The sequence below is a fragment of the Eumetopias jubatus genome, unplaced genomic scaffold (genome assembly GCF_037043125.1).
Source record: "Eumetopias jubatus isolate StellerSeaLion01/CBP00866 unplaced genomic scaffold, mEumJub1_p1.0 scaffold_6, whole genome shotgun sequence".
Lineage (NCBI taxonomy): Eukaryota > Metazoa > Chordata > Mammalia > Carnivora > Otariidae > Eumetopias > Eumetopias jubatus.
The window spans coordinates 145,639,037-145,661,582 of NW_028274812.1; the positions used below are offsets into that span (position 1 = coordinate 145,639,037).

At 46.0% G+C, this 22,546-nt stretch overlaps 1 protein-coding gene and 1 long non-coding RNA gene across 5 annotated transcripts; both read left to right on the forward strand.

Annotated features, from left to right (window-relative positions):
• The first annotated feature begins 1,771 nt into the window (after positions 1-1,771).
• Positions 1,772-18,563, forward strand: TRIM38 (tripartite motif containing 38). Of its 4 annotated transcripts, none has more exons than XM_028107430.2 (7): positions 1,772-1,908; positions 2,969-3,740; positions 5,199-5,294; positions 6,909-7,139; positions 8,138-8,160; positions 8,257-8,369; positions 15,120-18,563. In XM_028107430.2, the coding sequence occupies exons 2-7, from the start codon at positions 3,348-3,350 to the stop codon at positions 15,641-15,643; spliced, it is 1,380 nt and encodes a 459-aa protein (XP_027963231.1). In that variant the 5' UTR covers positions 1,772-1,908; positions 2,969-3,347; the 3' UTR covers positions 15,644-18,563. The 4 variants fall into 4 exon arrangements, with proteins under 4 accessions (XP_027963231.1, XP_027963233.1, XP_027963232.1 ...); XM_028107432.2 differs by having other exon boundaries at positions 3,319-3,740; XM_028107431.2 differs by lacking the exon at positions 1,772-1,908 and adding an exon at positions 1,923-2,162.
• Positions 18,564-22,078: 3,515 nt separating this feature from the next.
• LOC148164169 (uncharacterized) lies at positions 22,079-22,546 on the forward strand. Its single transcript, XR_015768404.1, has 2 exons — positions 22,079-22,200; positions 22,400-22,546. It is a non-coding gene; the product is annotated as an uncharacterized LOC148164169 (long non-coding RNA).

The window sequence follows — 22,546 nt, forward strand, 5'->3', positions numbered from 1 at the left end:
GAGAAGGGATACCTGAAGTTGAGGGAAGGCACCCTGGGGTTCCGTGAAGGACAACCATTCCCCAAAGAGGCCACACTCAGAATGCATGCCTTTTAAAGGAGACCACAGTGACCCAGACTCACAGGGTTGAGTTTAGCCTCACTTATTGGAGGAGATGCATTTCCCCATGGGGCAGCTCCTATGGGTCTCTCTCTCGGCCCATATTTGGGGGGCATATCTCTGAAGGCCCATCTGCATTCCGCCTCTCTTCTAACCCTGCGGCTCTCTGCCTGACTCGTCCCTCCTTCATGCAACAGGCAAGAGGCGCAAGGTGGGGCAAGCTGTCAAGACAGACTCTGTCACGAGCCTGTAGCTTTTCTCTTGCTGTTATTTGTAGTAGCGGCAGTTTTCTTTTTGCTGTCCATTGGCTTCCTTTTCCTGATCCTTTGACAGGACAAGTTTGGGATGAGCTCTGCCTGGGTCCGGATCACATCCATGACAGTGAAAGTCATGGGGATCTGCAAGCATGCGTCATCGGATCAGGGATTCGGGGCCTCGCTCTTCGTCTTCTGTCTGCGTGCTCGTTGCCTCAGCAGCAGCTGTGTCCCGTGCGGGGCGCGGGGCCTGCCACCACCGACGCGCCAGCCGGGCACGAGGAGCCACTGGGGGGCAGAACAGCCGGAGTCTCTGTGGGCGGCCCAGAGAGCACAGCGCGTAAGAGAGACCCCTGTCTGGGAAGGGAAGAGAGGAACGTGTCCCACAGTTTGGGGCCGGCAGGACCTTGGCTGGGCGAGGACAGCCCCATAGCCTGTCCTCCATTGTGCAGGCGCCGTGACGGCCCCAGCTGAGGCCACTCTCGGCTGGGCCATCGCGGGCTCCGCTCTGCAGTCCTGGGCCGCTGCCTCTGGCCGTGGAGAAGTGACGGATTTGAATCCTTCGAGGGCCGCCGAGGGCGGAAAGGAGACACAGCGGGGGGCAGGGAAGTGGGGCTGGCGTGGGCAGACTGGGGGACACCCACAACCCTGCTCCTGCCACCTTCTCCCCACGCCCTTCAGCAGGAAGAGAAGTGCACGCGACCCAAAACAGCACAACACAAACATCAGCACCGAAGGCTACGGATCCCAAAGGGGTTAGTGGCAAAAGTAGAAAAATCTTGAATCTCTGCGGGTTTTCTGATTTGAGATCCTCTGTGCTAAGGTCACAAATGGTTGACGGGGTTATTCATTTGTCCCATCTCTTTATTGCTGTCAAAGAAGGGTATTTCATCCGCCCTCTTCCCTTCCCTCAGAGGTGCTGAGCGCAAAGCTGGCGACTCCTCCCCAGGGCCTGGCGGGCGCCCCCTCCCCGCGACCGGACCGGCGCCTCCTCCCCGGGACCTGACCGACGCTCCTGACCTGACGCGCGCCTCCGCCCCGGGACCTGACGCGCGCCTCCGCCCCGGGACCTGACGCGCGCCTCCTCCGCGGGACCTGACGCGCGCCTCCTCCGCGGGACCTGACGCGCGCCTCCTCCCCGGGACCTGACGCGCGCCTCCTCCGCGGGACCTGACGGGCGCCTCCTCCGCGGGACCTGACGCGCGCCTCCGCCCCGGGACCTGACGCGCGCCTCCTCCGCGGGACCTGACGCGCTCCTCCTCCCCGGGACCTGACGCGCGCCTCCTCCGCGGGACCTGACGGGCGCCTCCTCCGCGGGACCTGACGCGCGCCTCCGCCCCGGGACCTGACGCGCGCCTCCGCCCCGGGACCTGACGCGCGCCTCCTCCCCGGGACCTGACGGGCGCCTCCTCCCCGGGACCTGACGCGCGCCTCCTCAGACCTCCTTCCGGGCCCTCGAGGCCCGCCTCTCACAGCAGTTTCGCTTCTGAGTTTGAGGCCGGCGACCCGCTCGGCGGGGCCTCGGGAGGCGGCGGCAAGCGTGTGGCGGTTGGCGGTGGGCGAGGGTGGTGGGCACGGGTGGGTGGCGGAGGGCCGAGACGCACGCGTGTGCGCGGGGGAGTGTGTGAGGGGCTTCTGTGTGCGGAGCGCTCGCCGCCGGAACCCTGCCGACCGTCGGGGCTGCTGTTGGGCTTCCTCCGCCCGCGGAGTCCCCGCCGGGCCCGGGAGGGGAGCGCCCGGTGTGTGCCCGCCGAGAAGGCACCTGCCAGGGAAGAGAGGTCTCCAGAGGAAATCCTCGGTGACTGCGAGGTGACTGCGAGAGACGTTATCGGATGCTAGTAGCCCATCTCGCAACTTGAGCCGAAGCCCTGTTTTTAGGTCTGGCGCTGTCAGCGGGGCAAAGGAGAGGTCACTCTCTGAGCTGCTTCTCGCACCTCCGCGCCCCTGCCCGCCAAGGCGCAGGGGCGGGGGAGTGGGGGACAGGGCGAGGTCCCCCAAGCAGCTGCCGGCCGCAGTGGGCGCCTCTGGTCGGGCCTCCCTCCCTGTCACGGGTCGTCGGGTCCCCTCGCGGCTGGAGGCCAGGAGGCCCCGCCGGGGGGACGCCCCCCTCCCGGGCGCGGCCTGCCTCCTGCTTCCGCGCGCTCCTGGCTTCTGCGAACCGCCAGGGCTCCCGTTACCCCGAGAGCCGCGCCCTGGCCTGGAGGAGAGCCGGTCCCCTCCCTCACTCTGCGGGAGCGCTGTTCCCGGGGACAGCCCTTCTTTTCCCAGCTCTTTCCAGATCTTTCTCCCGGGTCTGAGAGGACGACGGCAAAGACGCATTGGTTCTTCTGGTTGCCTTATTTACTTTCGTTATCATCCCGGTTGGGGCTCCGTTGAGACTTTATTAACCTGGTGCCCTTTGTTCCCTGTGCGCTGGGAGTGGGGGCAGAGAGAGCCGGCAGTGGGGTTCCAGTAGAGTGGAATTTGATGATCTCAGGGGAATCCTTCAGCGGCCACCCAATTACTTCAGGGTTGCCGCCCGCCGTGAAGAAGCAGTTCTGGTACTAAGGATTCTTGATGTTTATTAGAGCAGGAAAGAGTTTCACGCTCCCTTACTGAGTCCTCTCTTGCTACAGCTTTGGTGAGGAAGCCCTCCTTGTTCTCTATCGCTGTCAGTGCTTGGTCTGAGAAGACTTTCTGCAACCAGGGAGTGTTACATATGGGTGCTCCTGGAGCCACCAGTGACTGCAGCTATTAAGCAACTGAAATATGGCTAGTGGGATTGAGAAACAGAATTTTATTTTATTTTAATTAATTTAAATAGAAGTGGCCACATGTGATCATCACCACCATTTTCCACAACGCAGCCTCATTTTATGTGCCATCTCAGTCCCAATCCATTTCAGTGGCAGCCGGGGCAGTGCGGGGCACGGAGGCTCAGGTGAGGTGTATTCCCATACCTTTGGATTTTCATCTCTGCCTCTAGCTCCCATAGTGGAACTGTCAGGAAAAGCCATGGCCTCAGCCAGCAAGATGAAGGAGGAAGCCACGTGTGCCATCTGCCTGTCCCTAATGTCTGAGCCGATGAGCATCAGCTGTGGACACAGCTACTGCAAACTGTGCATCGTCAGCTTCCTTGAGAAGCAGGAAACATCGGTAAATATGGTCGCCTGTCCCCACTGCCGGGCTCCATTTCATTTGACCAGCCTCCGGCCCAACAAGCAGCTGGGAAGTCTCATTGAAGTCATCAAGGAGATGGAGCATGAGATGTCGTGTGAGGAACACGGAGAGCACCTCCACCTATTCTGCGAAGACGAGAGCCAGCTCATCTGCTGGCGCTGTGAGCGGTCACCACAGCACAAAGGGCACCACACGGCTCTCATCGAGGACGTATGCCAAGACTACAAGGTGAGCATATGGGTTGGAGGGCTTTGGCGAGTACCGCTCCCGTGCTGCTCCTTGGGGACTGAGGTTATTTAGCCTATAACCTGAGAAAAGGATCCTGAAATCCTTGTCTGTCATCATGTCACCCTTCATGTCATGTCTTTCATGATACGAGAAATAGTTTATTATGGGTCCTCATTGAGTCAAGTCCCGACTGTCCATCCCGACCTTCAACAGGATGGTCACACTCTTGTTCCTCTCCATTCTTGCTATGATGAACATCTCCCTGCTCCAGAATGCAATGTGCTCAAACCCAGACCTGCATGTTTTATTGCTTCGCACCATGTATATAATTTTAGAAACCATAACGTGCAAGACCATATGATACACTCTGAAAACACAGGGACAAAGATATACCACCTTTTAGGTATCCTGTAGTCTAGTGGGGAAGACAAATCAGCAAAAGAGACTGCCTGGCATCAACTGGTTGGGGTGATGAGGAGGGACACCAAGGGGTGGGGAGTGGTATCTGAGGAGTCTTCTCAGAAGTGACTCCTGAAGAACATGTCACAGTTAACCATAGATACAGGCATGGAGAAAAGAGGGGGCATTCCAGACAGAGGAGACCATATGTGCAAGGGCATAGCCAGGGCGGGGGATGCAGGGAAAGGCAGGTGATGGCCTGGGAAGGGAGGTTTGGCCCAGAACCGTGGTATCAACTCAGAGTCGAAATCCTAGCCCAGAGTAGTACTGGCCACGGGGGGGGGGGGCGGGGGGAGGGTTATTTGCAGATTGAAGGATCAGGTTGACATTGAAAAGGGCATTCTGGCCTTGAAAGTAAAAGGAGTATCAAGGAGTAAAATTCAGCTTATTCCTGTGAGAAGGGGGAAAGGGGCAGTTTCACGCAAGATTCAGGAAGGGGAGCTAAAGGATTTGAAAATGATTGTTCATGGAGGATGAAGTGGAGGGAGAGGTTTGGGGCAAGTCCTGTTTCTCACTCAGAAGCAGTAAAGGAAGGCTGGCCATTGCTGTAGGGAATGAAGAAAGGGCACAGTCCTGCCACCTTACTCTCTCTCTCCTGCCTAGATTTGAGAAAAATGTCCCCAGTGCGGGGCTCCTTATTCCCGGCTCAGGCCCTGGGGTAGCGGATGAAGTTGGAATCACAGCTCGGTTCAGCCAGTCAGAACCATCTATTAGTGGGAACCAGTTATAGCACCTTGGGCAAGTCATTTAACCCCTTCCTAAGCCTCAGTTTCTGCTGCACAGAAATGATGTTAAAAATCCTACCGATTGCTCAGTGCTGCCAAGGGAATCAAATATGTGATTGCACATACAGCCCTCAGTGTGCTTCCCAAACTACTAGAAATGACTCAGTGTATATTCAGTGTTATTCTAATAGTCTTGGAGGGCTGGGGTTCCCCTTACATGCCTAATGAAGAGTTACTAATTGAGTAGACTTTATTCACCCAATTTTTCCTTCAGGAAAAGCTTCAGAACGCTGTGACAAATTTGAGGCAACTAGAAGAGGAATGTATGAAACTGAAGGTGTTCACAACAAAGCAAATAAGCGAATGGAATGTAAGAATTTGTGTTTATTGATCTCAAGCTCTTTTCCATCCTAGAATGTAGGCATAGAGGATGGTTGGCAAAACACAATGATAATTTATTTTTACTAAACCAGACCAAATGAAACCAGATGAAACCCCAAAAAGAAACCATTGTTTGTTTTTATGCCCCTAGTTGTCTACATCTGTGAGAATTTATCTCCAATCCCTTCAACTTTTCAGTAGTAATTGGCTAGGATTCCTGATGCCTTAGTAGAAGCAGAATTGGTATGTCTATTTAGGTTAGAGCCATCCTTGACTAGGTTTCAAATTTTAAACCCCTCAAAGTACCTTCCTGGTTTGAAGGCCTCAACTTTATTATTTGGCACGCTTACCACAGTGCAGGCTGTGGCTTTCAGCCTCACAGGTTCAGAAATCAATCTTTGTGAACATTAAGGAAACAGAATCACTCCACGTTGAGATTCATATTGCTCAAGCCCATGAGGCTTGTATTTGATTTATAAGGAGGGTCGTAAGTACTGCAAGAACCTATACACATAAACTGCAGACTAAGTGTCTCTAAGATGATCCCCACTGGCTGACTAGCTCCCCATGATCAGAGATGCATTCCCTTTTGGAAATATTTATGTAATCCATCAACTTGTAGCCAAATCCCTCAGGCTGGTGGACCATTTTGCTTCTCTCAGGGGTCTCTTCCATCCTCTGCCCTGATCCTTTGTTTGTGGATGTTAAACTCTCCAAGGACGCTCTTACTTCCCTACTAGCCTGGTTGTCTTACAGTCCAGTCTGAGTGATGTTTATTACAAGCTTTTGCTTCAAGAAATTTCCTCAGGCTCAGAAATACCTCCTTATGACCCAATAAAAACTCAGGTTTTTTTTTTTTTTTTTCTCTGTAACTGGGAAAGTGTTTGACCTCAGCCTTAGTTCCACAACTAAATTATCTGGCACTACTGCCCCTCCTTCCCCCTGCATCTTGGCTGAAGAAGAAGGAAATAAATCAGGTGACTGTAGAGAATCATGACAACTGTCCTCTCCCACATCTGAGTGCTTGCCTCCTAGGCATGACTCTGCGGCAGGGAATTTATGACTTTCTTCCAGCTCTGATGACTCAGTAACGGAGAAAACTTTTTTCTGTGATGTTAAAATACACATAACATAAAATTTACCATTTTAGTCATTTGTAAATGTACAGTTCATTGGCATTAAGTACTTTCTCATTGTTGTACAACTATCACCACACATCTATTAGTGGGAGCTAATAGTGGAAACTAATCTCCAGAACTTTTTCATCATCCCAAAATGAACTCTGTACCTATTAAACACTAACTCCCTATTCCTTTCTCCTCTCAACTTCTGGTAACCACTATTCTACTTTCTGTCTCTATGAATTTGACTAGCATAGATACCCCATATAAGTGGAATCATATAATATTTGTCCTTCTGTTTCTGGCTTAATTCACTTAGCATAATGTCTCCAAGATTTATCCACATCATAGCATACGTCAGACTTTCATTCCTTTTGAAGTCTTAATAGTATTCCTTTATCTATATGTGACATTTTATCAATTCATTCATCAATGGACATTTGGCTTGTTTCTACCTTCTGAGCATACTTTCTTGACTCTAGGAGAAGACAGACATTCAGAAACAAAAAATCCAGTCTGACTTTAAGGATCTTCAGAGATTCCTACAAGAAGAGGAGAAGTCTCATCTGTGGAGACTGGAGAAAGAGAAAGAGCAGACTCTAAAGAGACTGAGAGATGATGAGGCCACTCTGGAACAGAAGAGCCAAGAACTCAAGAGTCACATCCTGGAACTAGAGGAGAAATGTCAGGGCTCAGCCCAGAAGTTGCTGCAGGTGGGGCTGTGCACTCGGGGGGAAGGAACTCTTGAGCTATTAAGAGAAGAAGAAGGGTGAGGGAACATGGGCAGATTGGTGAGGCCTGCCTGCCTCACTCAAAAGTGGCACATTGGTACGGGGAATTTAAAAAAATGTTTCTTTTAGATATACCTCAGTATGGCGTGGCCTTTACTAGTCTGTAGTGAATCACAAAAATCTGTTCATGTGAATCTGAAAAATGTAGCCCTTCTGGTGGATATGGTGGGGTCCTTGGCTAAATGGAATCATGGGGTAACTTTTGCTACCACTTGCCTCTTTCCGTGTGCACAGAACCCTGACTGTGAAACTGCCTCCTGAAATACTCCACCAGGTGACTGGTGGGTAATAAAGTAGGGCAGCCAACCTGAGTGACAGTCTTTTCCCTAATTTGCTTGTACAGCCCTCCACAGCTCTTATGGGGCCTTCTTTCAGCTATATGAAAGATCCAGCCCATTAAGATAAAGCATGCCTGGAGCTATTAATTCGAGTTCCCACTAACAGGACTCGAGGTTACACTGTAAGTGTGAGACCATAGCATGACTGCCCCACCACCATGGTATACCTGATACCACCATCTTAGCGGGCCATTCTAAGAGGCTATGTGTGAATTCACCACTCAGGAACCTAGTGATAGGTGGTCTTTCATATGGGCTCACTCTGAAAGGAATTAGGTCCCTGAAAGCAAGTCTTGGCAGAGGAAGCATGGGCAAAGCTCCTAGGCCTCTTCCCTAAGCGTCCCACAGGCTGTGACTGCAGACACCACAGCTTCCCACAGATCTCGGCAAGAAAGACAACAGACTCAGAGGTTGAGAAACATCCTGCTGACTATCCCAGGGCGCTGGGCTGGGAATCGTTCCGTCTGAGTATCCATCAATATCTAAGGCTAGGGTCACTCTCTTAACTTCTTTGGAAGGCGCATTTGTAGAGAACAGAGCCCCATGTGCCTCCACTTACTTTTTGTCTTTGTTTCTCTGTAGGATGTGAAAGACACTTTGCGCAGGTAAGTCCTATATGACTGCACGAGGGAAGGGGTGTGGGTATATAAAGCTGAATGGAATGTATCACTGAAGAAGTCCTTGGCCTCTGCTTATTCCAGGAGTTGGGCTGTGACGTTGGAAAGACCAGAGGCCCACTCTTTGGAGCTTGATACTGTGTGCAGTGTTTCTGAGCTTTATTTTGATGTGAAGAAAATGTTAAGGAGCTATCAAGGTATGTGAAGAATCCCTAAATGCTATGGATGGAAGGGACCTCAAGTCGAAACCATGTTCACCACCTGTCCCCGGGCGGGCTCGTAGCCGGAGAGGTCATTTAGTGATTTTCAGTGGAGCTGTCTTGCCCCCCCTTGTTAGCATGCTCTAGTGCTTAGACAAGGACATAGCATACTGGTTATCTGTGCAGACCCTTCACATTCCTGATCCCCCATATATTAGCTGTGTCACCCCAGGCAAATAACCTCCTCAGTTTCCACAGCTGAAAAATGAAGATATGAACAATTCCCATTTCATTGGGTTGCCATGAAAAGTAAGTGTGTCAACATGTGTAAAGTGCTTAGTGCAGTGTCTGGGACATAGTGTTTGTGGTTAATATTTTAATCAACTTTCAGAGCAATATAAGGAAGATCAGTGAGTATTATGGACTTTGATTCAAATGGTTTCAGGACCTTGACCCAGACAACACAGATGGTAAATATTTAGAACCATAATGAAAACTGAATTTTACCAATTCCAAAGCCTGAACTTCCTGCTTCATTGATTCTCTTAATCAGTGCTTTCTATATTTCTGCAATCTGTTATTTATAATTACAAAATTTAAAAAGCTCTGAAGACTGAAAGTTTTTTAAAACTTGTTTGGCTACAAAATCAAACCTAACCTAAAATGATTTGGTGACTGTATTATCTCTTCCAGTAAACAAATTTAGCAGCTTTAAATAATACACACATATTATCTCATAAGTTTTGTGGGTCAGAAATCTGGGCACAGCTTAGTTGGTCCTTTGCTTAGGGTCTCACAAAGCTGCATATTAAGGTGTTGGCCAGGCTGGGTTCTTGTCTGGAGACTAGACTAGGGAAGAGTTCTCTTCTAAGCTCACTCAGGTTGTTGGCAGAATTCATTTCTTTATGATTATAGGGCATAGGGCCCTAGCTTTTTGTAAGCTGTTGGCTGGAGGCTGCCCTCAGCTTCTAGAAGGCACCCCTCAACCTCTTACACATGGGCTTCTCAACATGGCCAATTACTTCTTCAAAGTGAGCTCAGGAGAGTGTCTCTAGAGCATGTCTTTTAGAAAGATGGAGTGTCCCATATAATGAAATATAATATTAGGAGCCACATCTCATCATTTTTGCCATATTCTGTTGGTCAGAGGTAATTCCCAGGTCCTGCCCACACTCAATTGGAAGGAATTGCATAAGAGCATGAACACCAGAAGGCAGGGACTATGGAAGACCAAACAGAATCTAACAATACATTAAAAAAAAATCATTTGCCATGATCAAGTGGGATTTATTCCTGGGAGGCAAGGGTGGTTCAATATTGGCAAATCAACAATGTGGTACATCACAACAACAAGAGAAAGGATAAAAACCATATGATCATTTCAATAGATGCAGAAAAGGCATTTGACAAATTATAACATCAATTCATGATAAAAACCCTCAACAAAGTAGGTTTAGAGGGAACATATCTCAACACAATAAAGGCCATATATGAAAAACCCACCACTAACGTACTACTCAATGGTGAAAAACAGAACTTTAGCCCTAAGGTCAGGAACAAGAGAAGGATGTGCACTCTCACCACTGTTACTCAACACAGTACTGGAAGTCCTTGCCACAGCAGTCAGACAAGAGAAATAAATAAAAGGCATACAAATTGATAAGGAAGAAGTAAGACTTTCACTATTTGTAGATGACATGATACCTTATATAAAACCCCAAAGACACCACCAAAAAACTACTAGAACCACTAGAACTAAATTTAGTGAAGGTGCAGGATACAAAATCAATATACAGAAATCTGTTGCGTTTCTCTACACTAATAATGAAGCAGCAGAAAGAGAAATTAGCGAAACAATCCCATTTACAATTGCACCAAAAGTAATAAAATACCTAGGAATAAACTTAACCAAGGAGGTGAAAAACCTGTACTCTGAAAACTATAAAACACCGATGAAAGAAATTAAAGACAATACTAACAAATGGAAAGATATTCCAGGCTCCTGGATTGGAAGACCAAACATTGTTAAAATGTCTTACACTACCCAAAACAATTTACAGATTTAATGCAATCCTTAATCAAAATACCAACTGCATTTTTCACAGCAGTAGAACAACAATGACAAAAAATTCTGAATCCAAACCCATTTGGCCCCAGGGGGTTCCGATAAGGATTATGAACCTGTATTTGTTTTCCCCTCAAGTTAACAACAACAAACAACAATAAGAAAAATTACAAAACAAAACAACTCTGTATTTGATCCTATAAAGATTCAGGAAAGGAAAAAATTGGACTCCATGCAAATCACATCCAGATTTAACTGAGCAGATTTGTCTATTCTTGGCTTTTACGGAAGGATTACAACATTGTGCAAGTCCATCTCTTTCTAAAATGGGCTCATCTTTTAACTAGATCATTTATCATATTTATCATATTATTAAAACTTTTCTTCTTTCAAAAGTAATACAAATAGGGCGCCTGGGTGGCTTAGTTGGTTAAGCGACTGCCTTCGGCTCAGGTCATGATCCTGGAGTCCCGGTATCGAGTCCCGCATCGGGCTTCCTGCTCAGCAGGGAGTCTGCTTCTCCCTCTGACCCTCTTCCCTCTCGTGCTTTCTATCTCTCATTCTCTCTCTCTCTCAAATAAATAAATAAAATCTTTTAAAAAAAAGTAATACAAATAAATTATAATCAGTCAAACAATATAGATAGATATGAAGAAATATTCAAGGTTTCTCCCGCCCCTCTCCAATCCTACTTCTGTAGGTAACAATATCTATGTCTTTCTCTGTTTTTTTTTTAACAAACATTTAATATATAGAATGTCACTCGTTGCTTTTTAAAGCTAATAGTCCATAAGTACATCATAATTATACATAACCATACCCCTACCTTTAGAGCTTCAGGCTGCTTCCAGCACTTGGGTATCACAACACTGCTGCAAATAACTGCCTGGGCCACGCAAACTTCCATCCTTGTGTTTTCATACCTGCAGGACACATACCTCGCACTGGGGCTGCTGGGCTTGTTGTTAATCTTAATGCATATTACGTGTGGCAACATACAGTCTCACCAGCACCAAGAAAAGCAACTTACATATGCCAATCACTCTTTTCATGACAGATGAGAAAAGCTACACACGTGTTTGTTACCTGTTTCATACCACAGTCCTCTCTGTAGGAAGCATTTTTCACTTTATAGATGAGGAAACTAAGACACAGAGAGGCAGCCAATAAGTGGTAACTCCGTATCTCTCAGAACACACTCTCTTAATCAATCACTCTGCAGTGTGGCAAAAAAATGAATACGTTGTGGTTTTGAATCCATTGTTTTGTGGAGCGGGCATTGAAGTTTATGTATAGTTGGTTTTGTTTGTTGCTGGTGCACACCATGCTACTGTGAATACTTTTCCATGTGTCGTTGTGTTCTGTGGATGGTTTCCTCTGAGACTATACCTTGAATTGAAAATGCTGCCGTGAAGGAATGCACATCTTAATTTGACTAAATACCGCAGATCTTGAAATTGTATCAGTTTATATCCTGCCGACAACATAAGAGCTCCCACCATTCCGCATCTCCCTGAGTCTTTGCTTATAATTTATAATTTTTGACAATCTGATGGATCTGAAATGGTACCTAATTGTGGACTTAATTTGTGCTCTTTGATTTTACTAGCAAGGTTGAGCCCCTTGTTAAGTCCATTAGCCTTTTAGTCTTCTGTGATTTATCCATGATTTGCTCTGATTTAAGCATTTTTCTATTGGGTTCTTTCTCTTATTGACTCATGGGAGTTTATTATAGCTAATATCTCTGGTAATGTATGGCATTTTACATTTTCATTCTATCTTTTGATATATAGGGTTTCAAGACACATTTTCCTTCAAAGTCTATGACTCTTGTTTCCAAGGAGCTCCGCCATCATCAATGGGCATTGAATTTATCCATGAGTTAGTTGTATTAATTGATAGGATCATGCAGTTTCTCTCCTCTAATCTGTTAATGTGGTGATTATGATAATTTTCTAATGTTAAACCATAGTTGCAGTCTCAGAAGAAGCTAAATTTTGATGTATATACAATATATATAATATAGGTTTGATAGCCAAATATTAATTTGTCATGAAGATCATTATTATGCTGTACTTACGTTGCTAGATAAAGGTTAGTTGCATAGAGCAGTTAAACAAATAGTCCATTGAGCAAACAGGAATCCTGACATTTGAAAAGTAAAGAAGGTTTAGCTGATACCTATACTCTGATAGCATGATGACTATGATAGAGTGAAGATGGGGACAGTTGCTGGGTGTGTCAGGAGAGGCTGCTTCCTGCTTACACATCAGACCTCCTCACATAAAAGTGAGTCATATGTTTTCCTGGTAAGTATGCCTCTGCAAACACCTTCCTTCCCCATTACTATGACTAATACTCTATCAGCTCTGTTGATGACAACATTGTATGTTGGCTCCTCACCTTGACTCCTTGACTGTTTGTCTAGTTGGTAATAAAAACATCCCAGTCTTTTCATACAATTATACACACAAACAGAATATTATATATCTAATAATATATACTAAAACATTTGATATATAATATAGAGAGATTATTTTTTTATTATGTTATGTTAGTCACCATACCGTACATCATTAGTTTTTGATGTAGTGTTCCATGATTCACTGAATGAGTTTTACTAAGAACTATTTTTCTAGAAAGTTATTCATGTTGTTGATATTTTCAACTTTATTAGCAACATAAAGTTTATCATAAATTCTCTTAATTTTTAATTTCTATATTCATTCCAATTTTGACTTTTTTTTTCCTCTGTTGATAGATTTTTTGGGGGGTATGTCTATTGTATTAGTCTTTTCATGAAAGCTACTGTTGGCTTTTCCCTCTCCATTGCAGTCTTACTTTCTTTCATTTCATTGGTTTAGTATTTAAACTTTAGTTTCCTTTTTTAAAAAAAAAATTCTCTTTGGGTTTCTCTGTTCTTTTCTTTTTAAGATTATTTATTTATTTATTTAGAGAGCACATGATCAGGGGGAGGGGCAGAGGGAGAGGAAGAGAGAGCATCTCAAGCAGACTCCCCACTGAGCTCAGAGACCCATGTGGAGCTCTGTCTCATGACCCTGAGATCCTGACCTGAACCTAAACCAAGAGTTGGACACTCAACTAACTGAGCCACCCAAGAGCTCCATTCTCTGTTCTTTTTCTATTTTAAGCTGGATAGTTAGCTTCTTAATTTCCAGCTTTTTTCTCTTTCTAAAATAAGCACTTAAAGGCTATAAATTTTCCCAAAAATTCCACCTTAGCTTCATTGTATAATTTTTTATATGTAGCATTTATTATTGCTCAAGTCTGTATGTCATCATATTATGATTTAGAAACACTGACATTTCCTAATATTGAGAAGATTTTTTTATTGATCTTTTTAATTGGTTTCTAACCTAATTGTATCGAGGTGAGAGAACATGATCTATGCAATATAGGTTCATTGCAATTTGTTCAGACTTGCTTTCTGACTAGTCTACTCAATTAGTACATATTCCATCTATAGTGCAAAAAAGTGTGTATTGTCTATTTCTTAGTTGCTGAACTTTACATATATTTATTAGACTGGGCTTGTTGGGTTGTTCAAATCTTCCATATCTTCCCTTTTTTGCCTGCTTGATCTATCAATTATGGGGAAAAAAGAATGTTAAAATATCTCATGATGATTGTAGAGTTGTCATTTTCTTCTTGTAATTCTGTAATTTTTACTTTGTATATTTTGAGACTATAGTATCAGTGCATGCTTGTTTGGAATTAGGATCTCTTCCTAGTGAATTATATATTTTTTTTAATTAGGTAACCCTTTTCGTCCTTGGTAATACTTTGCCTTAATATCATTTGATATGAGTATATAACTGTAACACCTATATATTATCCATCCTTTAACTCTAAACCTTTCTATGTCTTTTTGTTGTATGTGTCACTTATAAGCAATATGAGGTAGAATTTTTTTTAATCCAATTTGATATCTTCTCCTTCAAGTGGTATTGCCAGCCTATAAGCATTTTAATTTCTTAACTTGGGTTTTCCTGAATCACTAAGATAATAAAAATTGAACCCCAAACTTTTTGAGTCAGGCTCATGATAAGAACCGATTGGATAGCATTTAATAAAGGGGTTATCTACAAAGATGAGCAGTGAAGCAGCCAGGGCTGGGAATAGGTAGGGAGCCGTCACCTCCCTGGGACCTCAGTAGCAGGTGGAGGAACTGTAGGAGAGTATGACCAGAGGCAGGGGAAGACAGACCTTCCAAGTGATAGGCGGTGGGGAGGGACTTGGGGTACTAAATACTCTGAACTCTGCTTCTTTTTGCCCTATGGTCTCCTCCAGTACTTCCCATTGGCTTTGGAGAGGATAGTAACTATGTCAACTCTGGTTAGTTCTGGTCCTTGGCTCCTGTGAGTGACTAAGATATTAGTATTACTACCACTTATTGGGCACTTACCATATTCCAGGAATTTTACTGAGTACTGAGCATACATTAACTCATTCAATGCTCCCACTATTCTTTGTGACGGATATGATAATTTCTACTTCATATGTAACAAAACTGAGTCTTGGAGAATGACTTGCCTAAGCTCTCACGGCTAGTAAGAGACGATGCTTGGGTTTGAGCACGGGCTGGTTTTATTTAAATTAAACTGTGCTCTTGGCAACAAAAAAATGTGTCTTATCTATTTATTTACTTACTTTTTTTTCAGTCAGTGTGACTCTGGATCCAGATACAGCTCATCGTGAGCTAATTCTGTCTGAGGATCGGAGACAAGTGACTCGTGGATGCCTCCAGGATAATCTGGACAACTCTTCTAAGAGATTTAGGATCTTACCCTGTATTCTGGGCTGTGAAGGCTTCACTTCAGGAAGACATTACTTTGAGGTGGATGTGGGAGAAGGAACTGGGTGGGACTTAGGAGTCTGTCTGGACAATGTTCAGAGGGACGTTGGTCTGACACAGAAGCCTCAGTCTGGGTTCTGGGCCATTAGACTATGCAAAAAGAAAGGCTACTTAGCACTTACCTCTCCCGTAACTTCCCTTTATCTGAGGGAGCAGCCCCTGGTTGTGGGGATTTTTCTGGACTGTGATACCGGAGTTGTATCCTTCTACAACATGACCACTGGATCCCACATCTTTACCTTCCCAGAGGCCTCCTTCTCTGATACTGTCCGGCCCTATTTCCGGGTTTATCAACATTCTCCTTTGTTCTTGCCTCCCCCAGACCAGTAAGGAAAGAAGTAAAATCTCATTCTTGGTTTAACTAGCATAGAAAATATAATGTCAGTCCTGTGAGGGCAGAAATTTGGTCTGTTTTCTTCACTTCTTGTGCTCAGAACAGTGCTGGGCTTTTAGTGGCTACTTAGTAATTCTGCTTTGAATGAATGGATAGAACAACTGCAAAAATACCACAGATGGTCAGCCTGAGCTGGGGAAAGCCAGATAATAGCAATGATCATGCATTGTCTTCCAGATCCCCCCCTCAGTGGATTCAGAGCTTTGATTTCCAAGAGTCTTTGGGTGACCTGCAGGGTGACCCAGAGGTCAGGAGGTCTGAGTTCTCCCAGTTTGTTTGATGCCATAGGAACTCATGGGTGGGGGATGAGGCAAAGCTGCAATTGTCTCTGCCAACTGCAAGAAGGAGCAGGAGAACCAACATAGTGACTCTTCTAACCACTGACATTTGATTATTCATCTGAGCCATAGCCCTGGATGATGCAGTGAGTGCAGATGCCTTCCAGACCTAGTGAGCTCTGCCTGGGCAATAACACGTAAAGTATGAAAGAAGAGCTAAAATTGGCTTACAGTGATATGTTTCAAATGGGAAGGAGATTCAGAATAAAAACAAATTTTCTTGCGGGACTCAGTACTGGAAAAGAAGTTGATATGTTCCAGACTGTGCTAAGCCAGCTATCTTGAAATAGCTAAAGATCTCAGCAAATGGTTACCACTGGCATGATTGTTGGCAGACTTTGTTATGATTCTTGTATGGTCAAAGAGACCTTAGCTATACCTGGGTCTATTTTGAAGAAAACATTCCATGTCAAACCTAAATTATCATGGCTGAGTTGACTAATGGCAAGATCATAGTGAAGTCAGCCAAGCCACAAACAACATAGATGATGCAGGTGTGATGCCTGGGGCTTGAGATCCTAGGGATGGTAGAAGTGTGGCTAAAAGGGAGCTGGCAAATTTGGGGAGATGCCATACCAGCAGTGGACTCTGGATTTCCGGGACTTTCTACATTTTCTGGACTGTCTACATGGGAGAGACATGAACTTGCTTCAGCCACTATCATGTTGGGTCTTCTAGTCAATGGAACTTAATCTAATCTACCAGGGCACAGTGAGTTGCTGTTCCTTTAAAAAAAAAAAAAAAAAAGTAGCCATAAAATCATCTACTCTTTACATGTTTTGTTTCCATGTATTTAATTGGAATTCTGTAACTTTCTGAATTTCATTTGTATGTATGAGTTTGTTTAGATTTTCATTCCCCTTCTTGGGTCAGTCAGGTCATTCAATTTCTTTTAAAAAGCAGTTTATCAAAGTTTTCAAATGTATTTGCACATAATTCTTCAAATTACTCTCAAAACTATTATTTCCTGTATATGCTCTTTCAGGTTTCCATTTTATTTCCTGTTTTCTTTTTTAAAAACCTTTATTAGAGTAGCTAATGCTTTGTTTAATATAGTAGCATTTCTTCCTGGTAAGAACTAGCAAAACGTATTTTTTGTTCTCTAACTTGCCTGAACCCCATCAGTTTCTCATTTTATCTTTATTATCCTTATTGTTTCCAAAGGTTAATTTTGTTAATTAAAGAAAAAAAATTTTTTTAGTTGAATGTTTATCATCATTCTTTCTTGTTCAGCAATCTGAGTGTTTAAGGGTATAGACTTTTCTCTGAGCAGGGTACTCAGTTCTAGGCCCGGTCAACATTAGGAGGCCACTCCTCCCTGGGCAAGACCACATTCCAAGCTGTAGGATGGAGAAAGGGACACAGAAGTAGAACAAAGGGCCTGCAGCTAACAGCTAATTTTTATGTAGCTTCCGAAAACCTACCATACGGCTTCCTACTTGCACTGCATTAGCCAGAACCAGTGGGCAGAGGCTGTGTGCGGTACCCTGTATGTATTTAGCCAGAAAAGAAGAGGGCCCCCCGGTACCCCTTCCTCAGACCTTCTAGACGACCTCTCCCACTGCAGTTGCTTGCAAGGTCAGGTATGTGTGGTCTGTGGCGCTGCACCAGAGGACCGGAGACCGAGCACCGCAGGAAGGAGAGGACAGCAGCTGAGGGAGCTGGAGGCATGAAAATGATCAACCGACCCAGAGTCTGTGCTGGGGTAAAACCCAACCTCCTCACCATGGCCTAGAAGGCAAATTCTGGCCTCACAGGCCTTGCCTTCTGGATTAATAATTACTTTTCCTACCTCTGACCTTCCACAAATAATGGTCTTCTCTTTGGTCCCAGACAGGGCCAAGGTTGTTTTGGCCCAAGGGCTTTTGAGCATGCTGTGTTCTAGGTTCAGAACGGCCTTTTCATGGCTGCTTTTCCTGACGCTGGGTGAGCTGATTCCAATCGCCCACTGTGCAGACAAGAATTGGGGGGCAGTTCACATCCCAGGAGGGAAACTTCAATCAAAGAGGGAATGGGGTGGATGGATAAAGTCTCCAACCCAAATGACCTGCAGAGGAACAATTCTGGGACGACTTCTACATGTTGCCTCAAAGGACATCCAGTGAAATGGAACCCAAGTGCTCACAGCGGTAATCAAGCCAGGAATGCATCTGCCACTGCCTTTTCCACCTTCCCTGCCTCATGTCCGTGTTCCAGCATGCCTGCATTCTGGGGTTCCATTCTAGTAACCACCTGCACCCACTTCCAGGTCTGAGCTCAACTTTTTAGAGCAAGCACCACCACCTCCCTCTCTCTTGTCCTCTTTCTATAAATAAATACAGAAATGGATATAGATATCAAATGATTAAATTCACAGACATTTATTGTGGAATACTGTAAAATATAGTAAATTATACTCCCAGTTCTAAGGAACAAACACTCCTACTATGGTGGTAAATCACCTTCCCCATATGTATGTTACATCTTGCATGTTTTTCTCAGCGGGAACTCTTCCCCATGGCATTAAAAATTATCTTAATATGTGGTTTTAAATGACTGTAGCAATCTCCTAATCACTCACATATACATTTGGGTTGTTTCTTGCAATTATAAGTAACGTTCAAATGAACATCATTGTATGTAATTAGGTCTTCAGCTCTCCTGTTTTTCCTCAGGGTGGGTTGCCGCAGTCACAGTATATGAACGTTTGGTTAAAAGACTATTAATATATTCTTGCCCCCTCTCCTTCCTCTTCCCCCACTTCCTCTATCCCCTCTTCTGTTCCTATAGCTCTGGCTGTCATTGGCTAACCCCTCTAGGAGCTGGGAGCCTTGGGGGGGCTTTGATTACATGGGAACTATGGACAGGAGGTCAGATGGGAGAACCTTGCCCAGATGGGCGTGAAGAATGTTGTAGTTTGGAGGTGAAAACATCACTGAAGCAGAGATCACTCATTAATACGCACTTCTGTTTCCTCAATTAAGAAAGGGATGGATACAGAATTTTAAAAACTAGGGGGCTGAAGGGGCAGGGGACAAGAAGCTGGACACATCTGGGATTTTACTTCAGAAGCAACACTTGCTTCTCCTGAAGGACGGACAGAGCTGTCACTGTTGTAGAAGACTAATTCAAGGCCATCCACTGAATGCGTGTCAATTTCTGCATCAAACCGCCCCAAAACTTTGTTGCTTCAGGCTGCTATCAGTCATCACACTCACAATGCTCTAGGTCAGCTGGAGGTTCTTGTGGTCAGGGTTGTATGTGGCTGAACCCGGTTGTGCCTTCTCTTGTGTCTGCAGCACCTGGAGAATCAGCTGGTACTAGGTGATCTGGCACAGCCTCACCCCTAAGTCTGGGGGCTGGCAGGCTGTTGCCTGGAGGGCCTCCTCCCGCTAGCAGGCGAGCTTAGCCTCTTTCACATGGTTGTTTCAGGGCTATGAGAGAACCAACCAAAAGGGGAACAAGTTGCAAAGCACCTGGCTCTTTTGAAGCCTCTGCTTAGGTTACATTTGTTAAATCACTTGGCCAAGCCCAGATCCAAGCGATACAGAGATACATTCCACTTCTTGATGGGAGAAGCTGCAAAATCACAAAAGCAAAAGGGTACAAACCGAAAGAGGATGAGATGAATTCAGGGCAATTTTTGCAATCTATCATTAGAAACTTATTGCTTAAAGTCTCTACATCTCAACTAAGGGAGGAATAGAGATTCAGAGACACTCTGAGTCTTTGGCCCGTAGCAGATTCAGTCCCAGTCTCTCCCCAGAGACAAGGTCTACTGGAGTCTTGGCAACACCAGTAATTCCACTCTTTGCCCACACAGCCTCAGACCCTGGAACTCTGAGAACTGGTCCTCACACCCACCTCTCTTAGCCCTGCCCCTCACGCTTTTCTATGTGGATAGAGGCTTCTGTGATTATAACCAACCACCTGGACCTGCATATACAGGCACCGGCTTAAGAATGTGGTTTGTGAGACTCGTGTTGTGTGAATAACCTTGGGAACCTGGTTTCTTAAAATATATGATCTGGGCTCCAGGTCAGAACTGGCCCTTCTGTTCCTCACACCAAGAGCTACAAATCTTGTCTCACATCGCCTCCTGCTCCAAGCAGGGCTGGCCCCCCAAGGTGGAATCCGGGAGGGGTGGCAGACAGAGAGCCCAGGCTCCTTGAAAATACAGAAACACGAGAACATAGAAATGCAGCTCGCTCCAAACTACACGTAGGTGAACAAATGTTTAACTTCAAACCCTGTTATTTGCCCTATGAATATGGTCTTTATGGGGATGGTCAGTTGGAAGTCTCAGCTGCGGGGAGGATGCTCTGCCCAGGGCTCCCAATCAGAACTCCAGCCTGGCTGTTTCCACGGGCCTTCCCCAGCTAATGAGGTTGGATGTTTTAAGTATCCTATTTGATGTAACTTTGCCTTATTCTCATTTATTGCCTAGTGTAGATTCCTTTCCTCTTCTGTTTCTATAATAATAATAATAATGTTTTCTCTCCTTTTTGAAACCAAAACGCGGCTGTTGTGAATCTTTTGTTCGGAACACATGCCCACCCATAACACCAGCCTGAAGTGGAGTTTGCACTTGGTTCTCTGGGACTCCCAGGGAAGGAAAAGAATTACCAGCAGATGGAATTGGAAATGCAGGAAACTCCTCAGGCCCTTCACCCCAAATTATCTTCTTCACCAGGAGGAATAAGGAAGACAGAGATTGTTGTTCAGGAAGGTGTTTGATTAGCATGTTAATGAGCATGTGGCCAAGAGAATCTGCTCCACTCCTTGAACTTATACGAATTTCTCTGGACAAGTAGATACGATCCCACCTGTCCTGTTCTAGGAATCGGGTGTCTCATCACTCCAGCCCAGAGGGAGGGCCTGCAGTCTTCAGAGCTCATTCTCCTTCCCACCTACCTTGCATCTAGCCACCTGACCCTGTCTTTCTCCAATGCCTAATCTCTCTAAGGACGGGACTGTTTTTGTTTTATATCTTGGTGCCAATCCTAAGTGCCTGCTTTAGTTTGTTGGACACCTGGATCCATTAAAGATAGTAAGTGAAGTATAAAAACGTTCACCTTTCTATGGTACAGCCAGATCTATGTCTGATTTCTGATTTTGATTTACAAGTGGGTGACACCAGCCTTCTGGGCTCTGTTTCCTCAAGGGTAATACTGGGGCAATAATCCCAGGCTCGGGTACAAAAGCACTAGGTATGTAACACAGTAATTAGGCCTTTTCTGTTAACTGATGTAACAATTGCAAAGCACTTCAATATACATGACCTGCTAAAGGGGACTTCTTGGGCCGCCATCATGTAATCTTTGTGGGATCCTGGGTAACTCAATCCCTTCTCTGGGCCTCCATCACTCCAGGAAAATACTAACCCAATTTTAGCGATGACAAAGAAAAACATTCACTACTGTGTGGTCCTCGACCCAGATCAGTGGTTCTTAACTTTTGCAGCCCACTGTGGTTATCTGCAGAGCTTTTAGGTAACACACCGAAGCCGGCCTGCCCTAGACAAATTAAAAGGGGAATGTGAGCGAGGGGAGCCCAGGCGGAAGGTTTACATCTTGAGCTTCTGCAGTGACACTGAAGGGACCTCTCCCCCGGAGGTGTCACTTCTTTGGCCTTACCGAGGTCCCCCCCCTCCCCATGAGCCTCAAGGAGGACTGAGCACCCGCTTCTCTCCTGAGGCGCGTCCTGGGGGCGTTCAAGGCCCCCCCCACCACCGGAGCCTCTCCTCTGGGTCACCGGCAGCGCGGAGGCGCCCGATGGGTGTGTGCCCCGAACGCGGGCACTGCCTGTAGAACCCCGCCTTCCACGCCGGGGATCATCTGCGCAGACTCCACGTCCGACGGGAATTGGGGGGCGGGGGAGGGAGACCTCGCGAGACCGGATCCGGCGCCAGCGTCCACGGAGCAGCGCCCGCCCCTCCGAGCGCCCGCCCCGGCGCCGGGGAGCGCCCGGCGTCTCCGGCCGCAGGAGCCCCGCCCCCAGTGCCGGCCCCGCCCACTCCAGCCTCCAGGAGCCGCGCATGCGCCGCCGCCCGGGCTCGTGTTCGGGCGTCTCGGGTGCGTTGCTGCGGTATTTCTCGTTTCCTCTGCTGATCGTGGTGGACTCGTCAGGGGGTGAAGATGGAGACCCCACGTCTGAGTCGGGCAGGAAGGAAAGAGGCGAGTCGCGTAGATGCCCCCGCAGGGCGGGTGGTCCGGGAACCAACGACCCCTACTCGCCTTGAGCTTGTGGTCTGTAGCCACTGGGCTTTCCTCAGAGAGGCTTCAAATGGAGAAGCACAAAAAAATAATGTAATGGAAACCTGCATATCCAACCCCCAGATCTTTAAAAGTTAACATTTGACTGTGTTTTTTCCAGATTGTGTTGAGAGAAGTAAAAGGGAACGAGCTGAAGGCAGAACTCACCGCCTATCCCTCTGAGAGTGAGCAGTGCTGCTGAAGATGGGGTGTCGTCACCCAGGACCCCCTTTTTTAATTAAAAATATTAAAGGTGCTTTCCGAAATA